General features: G+C 38.5%; 1 protein-coding gene across 18 annotated transcripts in view; it reads right to left on the bottom strand.

The window, feature by feature from the left end:
- Positions 1 to 17,328, bottom strand: part of LPP (LIM domain containing preferred translocation partner in lipoma) — a 735,767-nt gene that overhangs the window by 247,148 nt on the left and 471,291 nt on the right. Inside the window, exon 9 of one of the 18 annotated variants that reach the window (XM_031662916.1) lies at positions 7,400 to 7,516. The exons of 16 other annotated variants lie outside the window; for them this stretch is intronic. In XM_031662916.1, the coding sequence (XP_031518776.1) occupies positions 7,487 to 7,516 (30 nt within the window). In that variant the 3' untranslated portion in view covers positions 7,400 to 7,486. Of the gene's footprint in view, positions 1 to 7,399; positions 7,517 to 16,087; positions 17,011 to 17,328 lie in introns of those variants that run through there. One more of the 18 variants, XM_031662915.1, reaches the window with a different exon arrangement.

Genomic DNA, 17,328 nt, shown 5'->3' with positions numbered 1-17,328 from the left:
AACTTCCCATCCTGATTTGGCATTATGCAAACCTGTGAGCTCAATGGATTCCCAGAGGCCTAAGGTCTTCATCTATGGAGTGGGAATAAGGCCGGATCCTTTGGGAGCCTTTGCTGGTGGTGAAAAGAATTCACCATCCCTATGTAGCCTGTAAAGACTGTAGAATCACACGATGGCTCATTTTTTTCTAAGTAATACTTAGATAAAGTTTAATCAAAAGTCAACTACATCATGTACTCAAGTCAACTAAAGTACTACTATAAGCAGAGCACCAACTTATTCATGGAACGTCAGGAAGGTTCAATGAAAATTCTCCTATTTATATAGTGTTCTATTGTCCAAAAAGTACTTTTTTTTTTTGAGATGAAGTCTTGCTCTGTCACCCAGGCCGCAGTGCAGTGGTGCGATCTCGGCTCACTGCAAGCTCCAACTCCCAGGTTCACACCATCCTCCTGTCTCAGCATCCCGAGTATCTGGCACCGCAGGCGCCCGCCACCATGCCCGGCTAATTTTTTGTAGTTTTAGTAGAGATGGGGTTTCACTGTGTTAGCCAGGATGGTCTCGATCTCCTGACCTTGTGATCTGCCCACCTCGGCCTCCCAAAGTGCTGGGATTAGAGACGTGAGCCACAGCGCCCGGCCCAAAAAGCTCTTTTTCACTGAGTCTCATGTTTGAAACTCACAACAAGCAGAGTGAAAAAGGTCTAATGACTATTCCAGATTTACAAATGAAAACATTGAGGCTTAGTAAGACCAAATGATTTAACTGAAGACCCATCTTTGACCACAGGCCTTATGTGCTGACCACATCCCATAGCTTTTTTCATCCAATCTTCCCTCACCTTTAATTATGAAAGAGGAACACTTTTTGAAAAAATATGCTAAAGTCGCCAAGATAGAGCAGAGAAGGATCAGGTCAGGACAGCTGTGATATATTACGGAAATGACCGGCAGTGACTCTTCTTGAAAGAACGTGTTTGAGGTAAGCTCAGGTGCTCAGATGCACTCTCTTAAACCCATGCAGACAGTGTGGAAGTGATGCTTGTTCTGGGGTCCCCATAATAACCAGGACTAATGTAAATGCATTCACTGTCTCACATCCACACCTCCTTTATTGTCTCTTGAAGGTATACAAAGGGGACCATAGGGAATGGCAGGGAAAGGTTTCTTGACCTTGGAAAGGCATTAGTACCAGCTGTGTCCTGAGGTATAAACACGCTAAGTCAAACAAAACTCAAGAGAGGGCAAGAGAAAAGGAACAAGTGAATCAAGTCTTCTGTTTATAGTCCTTGCAGGCAAAATTTTTTTTTTTTTTTAACTAATGAAAGATCCATTCATGAAGCCCTATCTCCCAATTAAGCGGGCACTTTCCATCAGGCACTGCAGCAGATGCTCTTTACCAGATCAAACCAGGTCCCCTGATACAGTGAGCCCTGTGTGAGGACCACAGCTGGCATCCCACAGTCAGCAGTGTCCTGCACAGGGTGGAACCAGGTCGGGGCTGGATGGTGCGAAATGTAACGTGTTCACCTCCACTCTCTTCTGCAAGTGAGCTTACACAGGGAAATCCGGAGTAGAAGTGAACAGTTCAAAACACGGGTTCCAATCGTTAACAAGAAGGGTGAGTGGATGAAAAGAAGTAAACATTAGTCGAATACCTATTATGGGCCAAGAAGTAGGCCAGGCACTGGCATGTTATCTAGCTTCATAAACAGCAATACTCCGCATGGCACATATTCACAGTAAGGCTCAGGCAGGGGAACCTAGCTAGACACCAATGGCCAGGAAGCGGCAATGAGATGTGCACTGAGGTTGCAATGATTCCAGAGACTGTATTTGTTTGTTCCTTTTATAGTTTCCTGATGATTTGTTCGGTTTATGCATCCGAGCTTCAGCACCACGTGATAGAAAGGGAACTTCTGTTTCGTTCCCAGCTGAGAAACTTTGGCTTTCTACCAAATGGGGGGCATCAGTTGAGGTGATTTCTAAGGAACATTTAAGATCTGGTAATGTTCCAAATCTGTGGCACATAGGAGTTTTCTGTACTGAAATGTAGCAAGATATCAGTGGTTTTGCGGTTGTGCCCCACAAAATACCAGTTTGCTCTGGGTAACCCTATGTACACATCCTTACCTCTGTGGGCAACCTGACTGCTATGGGGCTCACTTGCATCATTGGTAAAACAGGTAACAGAAACTCGGCCTACACTCATTCAAAAATTTGCAGGGAGAACCCACTGAGTTTATAGTACTTTGTTATTTTACAGATAAAATCAGCATTATTGTTCTTCCAGGGGCTAGCTTATAGGGTTCCTGATCATTCACTAGTAGCCAGGACTGCCTCAGTAAACAGAACTTTGGGTACAGTTCTGTTTATCATATTATGCTCCAGGTGGCCAACTGAGGTTCTGACTGACCACCTTTGGTCACTCCCTGACCAAGGGATAAATCCTGAAGGAAAAAGAAGAAAACGTTGATACTTGGACCTTAGGGTGAATGGATGATGCTATGAAAGTATCTGTCCCTAGCATGTTGCCACACAATATCTATACTATCATTTCTTCCTGACAACAACCCTGCTATAAGGAAAAAATATTTTCTGCATTTTACAGGTGAGGACATATAACCATGTCAAAATCGGAAGAAATTTTAGACACGATTTCATTTATTTCTCTGTTTAGATTTATGAAAACTGAAAGCCAAGTCTTGGAATATGTGGGCAAAGTTTTAAAATATAAACATAAGGTCAGAATTCTACTTTTACCTAATGATTATAAACATATTTTTCCTGCAAATTTTGCTTAGATTCACATTCATTTGTCGGATATAAATTATTTAAGGAATCTTTTAGATCTTTTAGGAATTTATTTTCTTTTTCTTTTTTTTTTTTTGAACTGATATCTGTCAATCAGGGCATGACAAACTTTACAATCCTCTCAAGGTAAAAGAAGCATACAAAAATTTACTTATAAATGCACTATCCCTTTACAAATATTTTCCTATGAACAAGAAAAGAAGGGCTCAGTAGGTTTATCTGAAGCCACTATGGGTTACAAAGGAGGGCACTGGCAAAACTGATATTAAAGAGAAGGGATCCACGTTCCCACACTTTAGGTATTACTGAGCATCTGTCTCCTAATGAAAAGTGAGCTTGCACTCCACGGATGAGACCACACCTCACATAACAACATCTGATTTTGAGCCTTACATTTCTGAATAGGGATGAGGACAGGACCCCGAATACAGATGTTTCAGATGGTTCTGAAAATCATATTTATGAAGAATTGCTTAAGCACTGAGGATGGCCACCCAGGTGGAGAGAAGACTGAAGAGATTTATGAGTATTGTCTTCAACATACCTAACGAAAGCATATAGACAAAGGTGCTTTTCCTCTCTCCCTCCAACCCCTCCTTATTTCTTTCCTTCCATTAAGGAAAAAAAAGTTCTAGCACTGAGAAGTAGGACAAGGGTTTATAAATAATGAGAAATAGCTTTCACTTATTCAGATATAAAAGGACTTGCTTTGGAAGGTAATAAGCATCACATCACTGGAAATAGTAATTATAATAATAATAAAAATAACCAGCAACTGAGTACATACTATTTTCCAGAAGGGGCTAAGTATTTACATATATTTCTCATTTACTCTTTACTATAATTCTATATGTAGATGCCATCATACCAGTTTGCAAACAAGAAAGTGGAAGTTTAAAGAGCTTCAATAACTCAAGGTCACTCATAGTTACTAGAAAACAGAGACAAAATTTGAGTCCAGCTTTGCCTGATTTCACAGTTTATACTAATCTCTTTCTTCCTGTTCCCTCTCTTGTCTGCACCCCACACCAAGTCACAGCTACCTTGTAATAGATACTTCCAACAAATACCAGGTTTGGAAGAATTGGTTACCCTTATGTTGGGTTAATAAATCTATGTAGTAGCTGGCCATCTCCTCTCAGCATAGATTCTTCTCTTTTCTTTTCTGATAAAAAATTTTGGCTTCCACATGATAAAAACCCACTCTTTTGCAATGCTCAATCACACAATTTTATTTTAGAACTTTTTTTTAAAGCTTGGAATAAATAATAGATGAATTTCAGTGGCAGGAAGAGAGAGAACCATTCTTAGATTACATATCAGCAATGTTGAAAATATACTTTTATGTTTTACTAAGCGGCCTCCAAATTTGAGATTAATTCAGGGGTTCTCTAATCTGAAAGGAACATCATTTCCCACATCAATTTATTTTTATCTTTGCTCAGAGTCACAGGGTTCTCCTGAGGTCCACCAGGGTGTTCAGAATTCTTGGATCAATATTTAAGCTTCTGCATAAGATGGAACCATTTCATCCTACCAAACGTTTGTTTACTTCTTTCACTAGAATCCTTTGCTTTAGCTAAACTGGATACTCATTGATCCTGAACTTGTGAAGTACATTCCCAGGGCTACTGCCTTAGATCCTTTTGTTCTTTCAAACCAGGATGCTCTAAATTGTTCTTCTAACCGAATCCTCTCTGTTTATTAAAGTCTAGCTCAGATCCCTTCTCCTCCAGGAATTTCTTTGGAACACAGAATAAACGATCTTATCTCTTCATCTTTTATTAAAATATGACGATCATGAGATTCTTACTGGTAGGTATGATGTAGTTTTTCTTTCCCAGTACTAAAACTGCCTTATAGTTAAATATTTCATGGATATTGGATGATGTTACTGATCTTTGTTCATGAAAATTCCTCTAAAATTCCCAGTCAGGAGTAATTCTGTTTTCCTTTAAGTATCAAAGATTTTATCTCTATCTAGCTTGGTACTATTTTCTACCTTGTGTCATAGTTATTTGGGTTACCACTGGGTTCTTCCCAATAGACTTCAGGTTACTCAAGAAAAACGATCTAATTGCTTTTTGTACTCCCGAACAGAAATCCTAGAACATACAAGCTACTGAAATATGGAGTATTTTAAAGCGATGGCTCAGGGGTGGCCCATGGTCTGCTAGAATCCTAACCTGCCTGAGTACAGGACACGAGACATCACATCTATACTCCTAGGTTGCGTATACGCTATCTAAAAAGGCGTTCAGAAAAATTTTGTTTTATTGGAAGGAATCCACAACTACTTATACTTCATTTCTTGTAAGAGTATCAGAGAGCTTCACACATGCTCATTCTCAGATTTTTATAGTATGTCTTCAGCAATGCAATATTATCTCTCCTGTTATTCAGTGGTGACAATATTCCCAGCTGATGAATCTTTAGGTGCATGACTTATTTAATTGAATCTAAAAGGCTAAGAAAAATGAAGAAGTGACCGTCTTGGAGTTTAAAATGCACTGGTCTCAGCACATTCTACTCGTCTATAAATAGAAGAATAAAAATGCACCAAATTAAGTGAAGTAAGTTCGCCTAATATTTGCTGCAACCTAGCTGCGGGGCCCTGGGTACAACTTCAATCTCTGAAACTTTGACTTTCTCCTCTGTAAAATGTCTGGGCTAGAATAGTGAATGTTCAATTTCTAGCTCTAAACATTCATAATTCTGAAAGGAATGTATGTAGTAAGAATCAAAAGTTTCCTCTCATTCATTCCTAGTCTCAAACTCACTTCTTATACCCAGGCTAGAGCAAAATATTTCAGTGGTCAGAAACTGTAAGTTCTTTTAGCATTTTGGCACCTTTATAACTAAAACTCAATTATCGGGTTATTTTATTATTATTTTTTTTCTGAGATGGAGTTTTGCTCTTGTTGCCCAGGCTAGAGTGCAACGGCGTGATCTCAGCTTACCGCAACCTCTGCCTCCTGGGTTCAAGCAATTCTCCTGCGTCAGCTTCCCGAGAGTTGGGATTACGGGCATGCGCCACCACACCTAGCTAATTTCGTATTTTTAGTAGAGACAGCGTTTCTCTGTGTTGGTCAGGCTGGTCTCAAACTCTCGACCTCAGGTGATCCGCCTGCCTCGGCCTCCCAAAGTGCTGGGATTAGAAGTGTGAACCACCACTCCCGGCCGATTATCAGGTTACTTTTATGGCATCCATCACCCACAAGCATGGCATTTTATCCCAATTGTTGACCTCTTGAGTTAAAGATGTCATCGTGTCACATAATAAGTCTCAGGGATAAAGCTAAAACACTCTGAGTCTTTAACATTAAAAGCTTAATCTCCTAAAGGGAGAATTCACCGAATACTGTATGGGGACATTTATTTCATTTCTTAGTCCGGCACTGTGTGTGGCTTCAGGAAAGTTGTTGACTACTAAACGTTAACCAAACATCCTATTTTTAGAAGAATATTTAGCTCCATCTTTATAGTGTCTGGACCTGTAACTGCCCATTTCTCTAACATTATGCTGAGCCACATGAGAAAATTAATACAGTGATAATATTTCCAGGACACACTGAGTCACTGTCCAATGTCTAAAATGGGAAATAAATAATTTATGAGGATTTCTTAGCTCAATGAGAAGAAGGGTACTTGACTACTGGTTTTCTGAAATAAACCTCAGGGTTTAACATTGGAGGAAATACTCTATTCCCCAAAATTAGGTAAGCTAGCTTAAAAAAAAATACTACTTCAGGCTCATGAATATGAAGTAAGCATGGGCAGATGTCAGTATCACCAATAATTATCAACAGTAACTGCTATAAAAGCAAGGATGCGGTTTGCTTCTGATAGTAATAGGCCTTCTTTGGAAAATGAAAGATCAGGTCCATTCCATCCAGTAACCAGCCACGGGAGAGGCTAAGGATCAAAGACTTCCAGATTCAAATCCCAGGCCACACAGAAAGAAGGGAGTTTCTATCAGAACAGGCTGAATGTCACAGCCATTGTGGGAGGCTGCCTAGTCCCCATGTGAATTAACAGAAGTGTTGTGTCTGTACTTGGTCCATCTGAAACCTTCCTTTGCTGCCAACTTTACCTCAAAAAGAAAAAAAAAGAAGAAAAGAAAATAATAGTTACGCTCCTGGATTCTGAGTCCTCACAGCGCTGCTGCACAAAATTATTTTAATGGCAAGCCAAAGAGTCTGCAAAACATACAACGAAGGCATAATAAAATGGGATACGCATCCTGCTGCTCCGATTAGACCACTTCTATTCAACAGTTGTAACTACTGACTTGTTTTTCCTTTGGTATTAGGAGCCTTATTACAGTGCTGAACATAACATACCTCATTTTGTTTTCCTGTGCTTGTCTCTCTTACTGATGACTGTAATTCGATATTTATGAAATCACCTAAAAATACCGTATAATCCTCCCCACTACTGCCTCCCAAATCGTATAAAATTTTTCAGAGGACAATAGAACGATGTACACTTGAATGCATGTGTCCTCTTTTCTAACCACTTCTAACCAACATTCTTCCTCTCAGTCTCTCGCTCTGGCTGGAGAACACACTGTACTTTGGAGATAATTGACTGTGGAATATGATGATGTTTATTCAAAAACAGGTCACACAGACTGCAATTTGAGAGTCTTCCTTTATCCTCTTTACTTATTTTCATCCAAGGGAAATGCATAACACTGTTTCCTGCAAATCAGAAATGTGGAGCCTTAATTACTTCTTTAGATTTAACCTACTGAGAAAAATCCACTGCAAATGTACCCTCCTCCCTTGCGACCGGGGAGATTTGGAACATTCATCTCAGATTCTCGTTTAGAACACACTAGAATGAGAGTGAGTGTGCACTCACATCATTTTAACAGTATGTTCTACTGTTTCTAAAAGAACACATTATGGCATTTGACCTTATGTTTTGGAGAATAATACAAATAGTAATTTCTGTATGGGAAGTTGTGATTACAATAATCAGTTGTGTTATCAATAATCACTGCCATGGTATAGACATGTAGACAGACTGCTCTTTGGCTTGAGGTCAGAGCTTTTTCTTCAGCAGCCAGTTACTATCATTCTGATCTACTGAAGTTTAAAAAAAAAAAAAAAGAATTTTCCAAAAGAGATATATGATAAGGCAATGAGACTCTTGCTATGGGAAGAGTACCCCATATAAATTACTTCTATTGTAAAAGAGATACCCATATTGCATACGTTGGATTTTCATAAATTGAGGTGACTTTTATGGGATATCATTAGGGATCTGTTTCTTAATCTGAATACCATCCTTCAATTTCCATTTCAAAGATCTAGGCTAGACACTGGGTAAAACAGGTGACTCTAACACAAAGAGTTTATTACTTGCAAGCAGCTTCTCGACATAGTCCTTTTTCCAGTAATTTAATACCATTTTTTATCAGCCCGGTCACTGGAATTTCTCCAACACTAAATTCAAATCAGGAATTGGAATTCACTTCAATAAACATTTACTGAGTACTTATTGTGCCACTGGGGAAGTGCTAAGTTAAGGAACAAACTCATTTTATTTAAACTCTAAAGAACACATCATTCTCCCACACCCCAGGACATCCTCTGATTTCTCACTATATCAAATTCCAAAACCAGAACTTCTAGATTCTGATACATTAGGAATGTTAGCTGAGATGCTGATTTTTTGTGACAATTTCCATTGCTCAAAACGCGAGGAATGGAGCCTCTTACAGGCTCAGCAGTATTGTGGGTATTTCCTTTGCACACACACGTTCAGTTCTCACGTGGTTCAGAACGCCTTGTCTGAGCATGTCAAAATAATCTGAATAAGGCTGTTCTCACAATATTTGTGGAGAGACTAGAACCAAACATACTGGTAACCTCTTGAGAACAAGCTGTCTAGTGAGATTTATGCTCCACAGTTCAAATGAAAGGAGCTTAGAAACATATCCAAACTCAGTATTTATCTAGATGCAATGACAAGCTTTCTAAACCATCCCCACCGATGCCCAAGAAGCACTATCACAAAATAGAACCTTTCAAACTACGCAGCATGTGAGTTAGAGACTTCTGAAAGCCCAAGGCATCAGAAATCTAATCGTTCTCCTAAACGTCTATGAGATTAATGTCAAACACATAAAACATATTTTAATAATATAACTTAAACATGGAGCCCATAAAGTTTGCAACTCAAAACAAGAATTATTTTACTCTAGTTGAAACTCTTCTGCCATGTCCTACGTTAGGGAGATGGAGTGGTTGACAAGAGCGAGATCGAGCAGGAGAGCTGCACAATCTCTTTCTGGTCCCTATTCTATCTTCTACGCCAGTGATCCCCAACCTTTTTAGCATCAGGGACCAGTTTTGTGGAAGGCAAATTTTTCCACAGATTGGGGCATGGGGATAGTTTCGGGTTGATTCAAGTAGTTTACATTTATTGTGCATGTTATTTCTATCACTATTACATTGTAATATATAATGAAGTAATTATACAACTCACCATCATGTGGAATCAGTGGGAGCCCTGAGCTTGTTTTCCTAAAACAAGATGGTCCCATCTGGGGGTGATGGGAGACAGAGACAGATCATCAGGCATTAGATTCTCATAAAGAGCACGCAAACTAGATCCCTCACATGCGCAGTTCGCAATAGGATTCACGCTCCTATGAGAATCCAATGCCGCTGTAATCTGACAGGGGGTGAAATTCAGGCCATAATGCGAGTAATGGGGAGTGGCTGTAAATACAGATGAAGCTTCACCCACTTGCCCGCCACTCACCACCTGCTGTGCAGCCTGGTTCCTAACAGATCATGGACTGGTAGAGGTTCATGGCCCGGGGGCTGGGGACCCCTGCTCTGTGCCTGTAGGACCATGAGCAAATGACTCCAGGCCTCATTCTCTTCATCTATTTCTTCTGTCACTGATACCTTTGAGGGCAAGGGATTGTGTCTTCTCTACCTCTATTCCTATCACAGGGCCTGGCACATAGTAAGTGATCAACAAATGTCTGCAGAGAAAATGAGAAAAATAATGGTTTTAAACCAGATACTATATAAACTCCCCTCCAATGCTAAAGTTAATTTGATAAAGAAAATATCAGAGTAGTCATTAGAATCACTGAGAAAAGAAACGAAAAGAAAGAGAGCTTTGATTCCAGAATCTGAGACACTAAGTGCTTCCTAGTATTTTTTTTATATTAAGGTTTATGTAACTACTCTGCATATTCATGCAGACTTTTGTATAGATCCCTTTAAAATATATCTTGTGTTGACTGACAGACTGATGGTAGTACAGTTTTGGACTAATCAAACTATGCATTTTATCTGATAGTTCCATGACAGAGAGTAAGCCATGTCTGGAACAAAGCGAAAAATGAGATCAGAAGGTTAAAAGCCTTCAAATTATTTCCATGAGCAAAAGAGTAAAAAGGAATAACTCTATAGTACATTATACAACATATTGAAGAGGCATCAGTCAAAGATGGACCTGTGATAACAGCTTGAAGAATGATATGAATGATATATAGATGATAGATAGATGTACTATCAGTTATATCCCTGCCATTTTACTTGTAAATATTGTGACTGTATTACCTCCATTTGGCAAGAGTGACAGATTATTTTTGTTAGCATGCCCCTCCTTACCCTATCTGATTTTATTTTAATATACTCATGCCATTAGAATACGTTATCTGGAAAAAAATCACTGTGGGAAGAAAAGATGAGAGTGTTCATTTGCTGTAAACAGCGGACCAGGATTTGTATAGTCTTTCTTATTGTTACTCCAAATAATGTAGTTCACAGCCATTCTCATCAGAGAGGTATGCTAATAGTGCTCATAGGAATGCTGTCCGACACCAGTAAGGTTTACAATACCAGTTATGTAAGTAACTGGTTATCAATGCTTTTGCTTCTCAAATTACAGCAAGAAGAGTGATAGAAGCCTTGGCAAAATCAGCACAACAGCATTTACATGGTCAGTGTAAAGAACGGTGTCTTAGCAGTGATGTGGGAGGTGTCCAGGCTGGGTTCTGTTTAGACCGGTGGATGCCTGTGTACTACCAGCATATGTGGTGAATTTCACTACACAGTTCCCTGTTCTCAAGTGGCTCAGAGTCCAGTATGATGGTGACAACATATTTTGTTCAAGATCGAAGTAATCAACAGATCTATATGACTTGGAAGAATCATTCAAAGACTGAATACTCAAATATCTCTATTGGTTCTGTCACTAGGTCACGCTGGGTGACGGTTGGCCAACAACTTTCCTCAGATTGCATAAATAAGATAGTATGTTAGACTTTTCTCCCTCTGGGCCAAGGAAAGCTCAGAAAGAGGGTCATGCTTCCATGTCATCTATGAAAGAGAGAAGAGTCACCAGAATAAACAAATAAGGAGCAAATGGAGGTGAGAAAAAAGACAATGAAAACAAGCGTGGGGTAGAGTTGAGGGCTAGCAAGAGAGAAATGGAGGAAGCCAAAAGGGGCCCTACAAAAGAACTACCAAATGTCACTGAAGAATACCCTCCACTTGGCCATAGGTGTTAGTATTGAAATGTAGTCTTAGGGAAACAGTTGACGTAAGCCCTTTTCTGGTGAATTGGATAGAGCTTAATTCTTTCAGATGTTGTCACAGAAATGACTCAAGGGGTTCCAGAACAGAAATGTGATTGGATGTTCTCAGCCTTGAGCTGTGAGAGGACATTCTCCAAAGGAACTGAGGTGGCCACAAAACCAGGTTTTCTTTTAGTACATTTGCTAGGCCATTACCCACGCCAAATAACAACAAAAAAAAACTTATAGATAGAGCCTATACGTGGTAGAACCCCCACCATGTGCAGCACCAGTGCACTGGAATGCACTGGAATGCCTTTCCATGTCCCAGTTTCCCCAGGCCCTGTCCTACTGGTTCTATAGGTTAGATCAAATGCTACTTCCTCATAAAGGTTTTCCTGAACATAACATTCAGTTGAAGGTGACCTTTAAATCACCAGGATAGCTAGTAGATTTTATTTGTAACCACTTAGGTTACACATTACTTTCTACTGAGTGCTGTAGACATCAGCGTATATATCTTATCCCTCAACATGGGGTCTAGAATATAGTACACACTAAATAAATGTTTGAGGAAAAGACAGAAGTAAGGAGAGAGGGAGGAAAAAAAGGAAAGGAATAACTATTTCTGAGGCAGTATCCAGAGTAAAAGAAATACTTTTAAATAGACACGCATTGACGAGGAAGAAAATGAAGCTTCAAGAGCCCTCATGTACAGTGGTCCCTACTAAGGGGCCCAAGTTGTATGTTCACTATGGTTCTTCCACTTTGACTGTTTTCTGTATACGCTCACGTAGGGAAATGTTAGAATCATCATGTGACCTTTGAGATTGGTTAACAACGGCTGAGTCAGGGAGACATTTAGCTGAGTGCCATGGGATATATTTATATGGTCTGCAGTCACTATGGTGTGCGCTTAAGTCATTACCCGTCGTCATTGTGTAGGAATGAGTTCCTGGAATGCTTCAGAGTCCCTGGGTCCATTCCTGTCCTAGCCTTGTGACACAGATTTGTGGGACCAGAAGTCACATGTCATTAATGTGTCATACAACACCTAGCATGGAAATTAGACTGGTACAGGAGAGAAACAGGAGTAAAATGCATAGAGACAGAAGTTTAGTCTGCTGGAAATTCAACCGATACTCAGATGTGTAAAAGTATACATGTGGAGTACTACTCGGTTTTCAATGATGCAAATGGAGATACTTCCTCTTTAGGAATGTGCTTACTAAAGCACTAAAAACAATTATAAAAGCACTGCTGACTTGATTTTTCTTTTTGATGCTAATTGCACAAAATAGAACTCATCAGCTATGAACCTGCAGTAAGAGTAAGGGTGTTGTAATAGCTCACAAATAAAAGAAACTTAATAGGAGTGTCCCCAATTTGATAATTATCTTACATTTCAAACAATACTAGTAAAAGTTGTGCAGATTAAAGGCAGTTTTCCAAACTTTTAAAAACTATAATAATAAAAGAAAATGTTTATCAGTCGGGCTAGAAGAAAGATAATTTTTTTCCTAGGTATAAACATGATTTTGCTTCTTTTTCAACTTTTATTTTCGTTTCAGAGGATACGTGTGCAGGTTTGTTACATGAGTAAATTGTGTGTCCCAGGGGTTTGGTGTACAAACTATTTAATCACCCAGGGAGTGAACACAGTATCCAATAGATAGTTTTTCGACCCTCACCCTTCTCCTAGCCTCTACACCAAGTATGTCCTAGTGTCTATTGTTCCCCTCTTGGTGACCATGTGTATTCAGTGTTTAGCTCCCACTTACAAGTGAAAACATGTGGTACTAGGTGTTCTGTTCATGTTAGTTTGCTAAGAATAATGGCCTCCAGCTCCATCCATGTCCCTGCAACATACATGATCTCATTCTTTTCATGGCTGCATAGTATTCCATGCTGCATACCACATTTTCTTTACCAAGTCTACTACTGATAGACATTTAGGTTGATTCCCATGTCTTTGCTATTGTGAATAGTGCTGCAATGAACATACAAGTGCATTTGTCTTTTCATATAAGAGCATTTCTGTCATTGGCAGAAACCACAATTACTTTTGCACCAACCATATTCCTTTAGGTATATACCCAGTAATGGGATTGATAGGTCAAATGGTAGTTCTATTTTACATTCTTTGAGAAATCTCTAAACTGCTTTCCACAGTGAGAATGAACAATTTACATTCCCAACAGGAGTGTACAAGCATTCCCTTTTCACCACAACTTTGCCAACATCTGTTAATTTTGACTTTTTAATAACAGCCATTCTGAGTGGTGTCAGAAGGTAGCTCACTGTGTTTTTGATTTGCATTTGTCTAATGATTAGTGATGTTGAACATTTTTTCACATACTTGTTGGTTAATTGTACATCTTTTAGAAACGTCTGTTCATTTCCTTTACCCGTTTTTAAATGGGGTTGTTTTTTGCTTGCTGATTTTAGTTCCACATAGATTCTCAATATCATACTTTTGTCAGATGCATAGTTTGCAAATATTTTCTCCCATTCTATAGGCTGTCTATCTGTTGATAGTTTCTTTTGCTGTGCTGCAGAAGCTCTTTAATGAGGTCTCACTTGTCAATTTTTGTTCTTGTTGCAATTGCTTTTGGAGACCTCATATGACATTTTTGCCAAGGCGTAGAATAGTATTTCCAGAATAGAATTTCCTAGGTTTTCTTCTAAGGTTTTTATAGCTTTACGTCTTACATGTAAGTCTTGAGTTGACAAGTGTTGAATATCAATGGTTGTAGGTATGGAGCATGATTACTAGGTTCTCTAACCTCTTTCTTTGGTTTATGTGTCTGTTTTTCTACCAGTACTATGAAGCTTTAGTTACTGCAGCCTTGCAGTTTAATTTGAAGTCAGGTACTGTGATGACTCTGGCTTTGTCCTTTCTGCTTAGCATTGCTTTGCCTATCTGGGTTCTATGTGGTTCCATATAAATTTTAGAATAGTTTTTTTTTAATTCTGTGAAAGATAATATTGGTAGTTTGACAGGAATACCACTGAGTCTATAAATTGCTTTGGCCAGTGTGATTGCCCAACATTTTAACAATATGGATGTTTTTTCTTATCCATGAACATGAAATGTTTTTCCATATCTTTGTTTCATCTCTGATTTCTTTCAGCTGTGTTTTATAATTCTCATTATAGAGATCTTTCACCTCCCTGGTTAGCTGTATTGTTAGGTATTTTATTCTTTCTGTGGCTACTGTGAATGGGATTGTGTTCCTGATTTGGGTCTCAGTTTGGACATTATTGGTGTATAGAAAGGCTACTGAATTTTGTGCACTGATTTTCTATCTAGAACTTTGCTGAAGTTGTTTATCAGATCAAGGAGCTTTTGGGAAGAGTCTATGGGGTTTTCTAGGTATACCATGACATCATCTGTAAGCAGAAATAGTTTGACTTTCTCTCTCTCTATTTGGAGCTCTAGAATTTCCAGTACTATATTGAATAGGAGTGGTGGGAGTGGGCATCCTTGTCTTGTTCCAGTTCTCAAGGGGAGTACTTCCAGCTTTTGCCTGTTCCGTATGATGCAGGCTGAGGGTTTGACACAGATGGTTCTTATTATTTTGAAGTATATTCCTTCAATTTCAAGTTGTTGAGGGTTTTTAACATGAAGGGATATTGAATTTTATCAAAAGCCTTTTCTGCATCTATTGAGATGACCATGTGGTTTTTGTCTTTAGTTCTTTTATGTGATGAATCACATTCATTGACTTGTGTATGGCGAACCAACTTTGCAACCCAGGGCTAAAGCCTGTTTCATTGAGTTGAATTAGCTCTTTGATGTGCTGCTGGCTTCAACTTGCTAGTATTTTGTTGAAGATTTTTGTGTCTATGTTCATCAAGGATATTGGCCTGAAGTTTTCACTTTTGGTTGTTGTATCTCTGTCAGGTTTTGGTATCAGAATGATGCTGGCGTTATAGAATGATTGAGGGAGGAGTTCCTCCTCCTCGATTTTTTGGAAACTATTTAGTACGATTGGTACCAGCAATTCTTTATACATCTGGTAGAATTCAGCTGGGAATCCATCTGGTCTATCCAGAACTTTTACTGGTTGGTAGGTTTTTTATAACTGATTCAATTTTGGAACTCATTATTGGTGTATTCAGGATTTTAATGTCTTCCTGCTTCAATCTTGTGAGGTTTTATGTTTCCAGGAATTTATTCATTTCTTCTAGGTTTTCTAATGTGTATCTGCAGTGCTTTTCATAATAGTCTCTGAGGGTTTTTGTATTGCTGTGGGGTTGGTGGTAATGTACCCTTTGTCATTTCTGTGTGTGTTTATTTGGTTCTGTTTCTTTTTTCTTTATTAATCTAGCTAGTAGTCTGCCAATCTTATTTATTCTTTCAAAACAAACCAACTTTTGGTTTTATTGATCTGTTGTATGGTTTTCATCAGATTTTGTTCGGTTCAGCTCTGATTTTAATTATTTCTTTTCTTCTGTCAACTTTGGAATTAGTTTGTTCTTGTTTTTCTAGTTCCTCTAGGTGTGATGTTAGGTTGCTGAGATTTTTCTAACTTACAGATGTAGGTGTTTGTCTCTACAAACATTTTTCTTAATACTGCTTTAGCTGTGTTCTCTGGTATGTTGTGTCTTTGTTTTCATTAGTTTCAAAGAATTGTATTTATTTCTGCCTTAATTTCATTCTTTACTCAAAAGTCATTCAGGAACAAGTTGTTTAATTTCCATGTAATTGCATGGTTTTGAGAGATCTTAGTATTGATTTATATTTTTATTGCACTGTGGTCTGAGAATGTGGTTGGTATGATGTCAGTTATTTTGAATTCTTTGAGAATTGCTTTATGAATGGGTGTGTGGTCAGTCTTAGAGTATGTGTCACGTGCAGATGAGAAGAATGTTTCCTCTGTTGTTCTTGGGTGAAATATTCTATAGATGTCTCATAGGTCCGTTTGGTCAAGTGTTGAGTTTGGGTACCACATATCTTCGTTGGTTTTCTGCTTTAGTGATCTGTCTAGAAATGTCAGTGGAGTGTTCAAGCCTCCCACTATTATTGTGTGATTATTTAAGTCCCTTTGTAGTTCTTTAATAACTTGTTTTATAAATCTGGGTGCTCCCTTGTTGGGTGCAGACATACTTAGAACTGTGAAGTCTTCTTGTTGAATTGAACCCTTTATCATTATGTAATGAACTTTTTTTGGCCGTTTGAATCATTGTTGGTTTACAGTCTGTTTTGTCTGAAATAGAATAGCAATCTGTATTCTTTTTTGTTTTCCATTTGCTTGACAGATCTTTCTTCATCCCTTTACTTTGAGCCTAAAGGTGTCACTGCATGTCAGATGGGACTCTGGAAGACAGCATAGAGTTGGGCCTTGCTCCTTCATCCAGTTTGCTACTCTGTATCTTTTAAGTGGGGCATTTAGCCCACATAAATTCAAGATTAATACTAATATATAAGCATTTGATCTTGCCATTATGTTGTTACCTGGTTCTTACGTAGACTTGACTGTATAGTTGCTTTATAGTGTTGGCAGGCTATGTACTTAAATGTGTTCTTGTAGTAGTAGGAAACAGTCTTTCATTTCCATGCTTATCATTCCCTTAAGGACATGTTGTAAGTCAGGTCTGGTAGTAAAAAACTCTCAGCATGAAGTCATCTTTGTATTCTCTCTGTAGAAAGTATTATGAAATTAGGTTGTACAGTTAGGTAATCAATGAATATGCTGCTACAAGATGTAAGAAAAAGCAATCAGGAATTTAATTCATAAGAATGTTATTTTTCAAGATTTTTGTGATTTTTTGAGGTATTTCATAGCTTTCATTAATTTATAACATGTTGCATTCGCTTCTGTCATGTAAAATAAATATTCATTTGCCTACATAATTGTTATGAGCTGAATCACATCTCCCTTCAAATTAATATGTTGCAGTCCTAACCCCTAATATCTCAGACTGTGACTACATTTGGAGAAAGGGCCTTTAAAGAGG

The sequence above is a fragment of the Papio anubis genome, chromosome 2 (genome assembly GCF_008728515.1).
Source record: "Papio anubis isolate 15944 chromosome 2, Panubis1.0, whole genome shotgun sequence".
Classification (NCBI taxonomy): Eukaryota; Metazoa; Chordata; class Mammalia; order Primates; family Cercopithecidae; genus Papio; species Papio anubis.
This window is presented reverse-complemented; position numbering and strand designations above follow the sequence as displayed.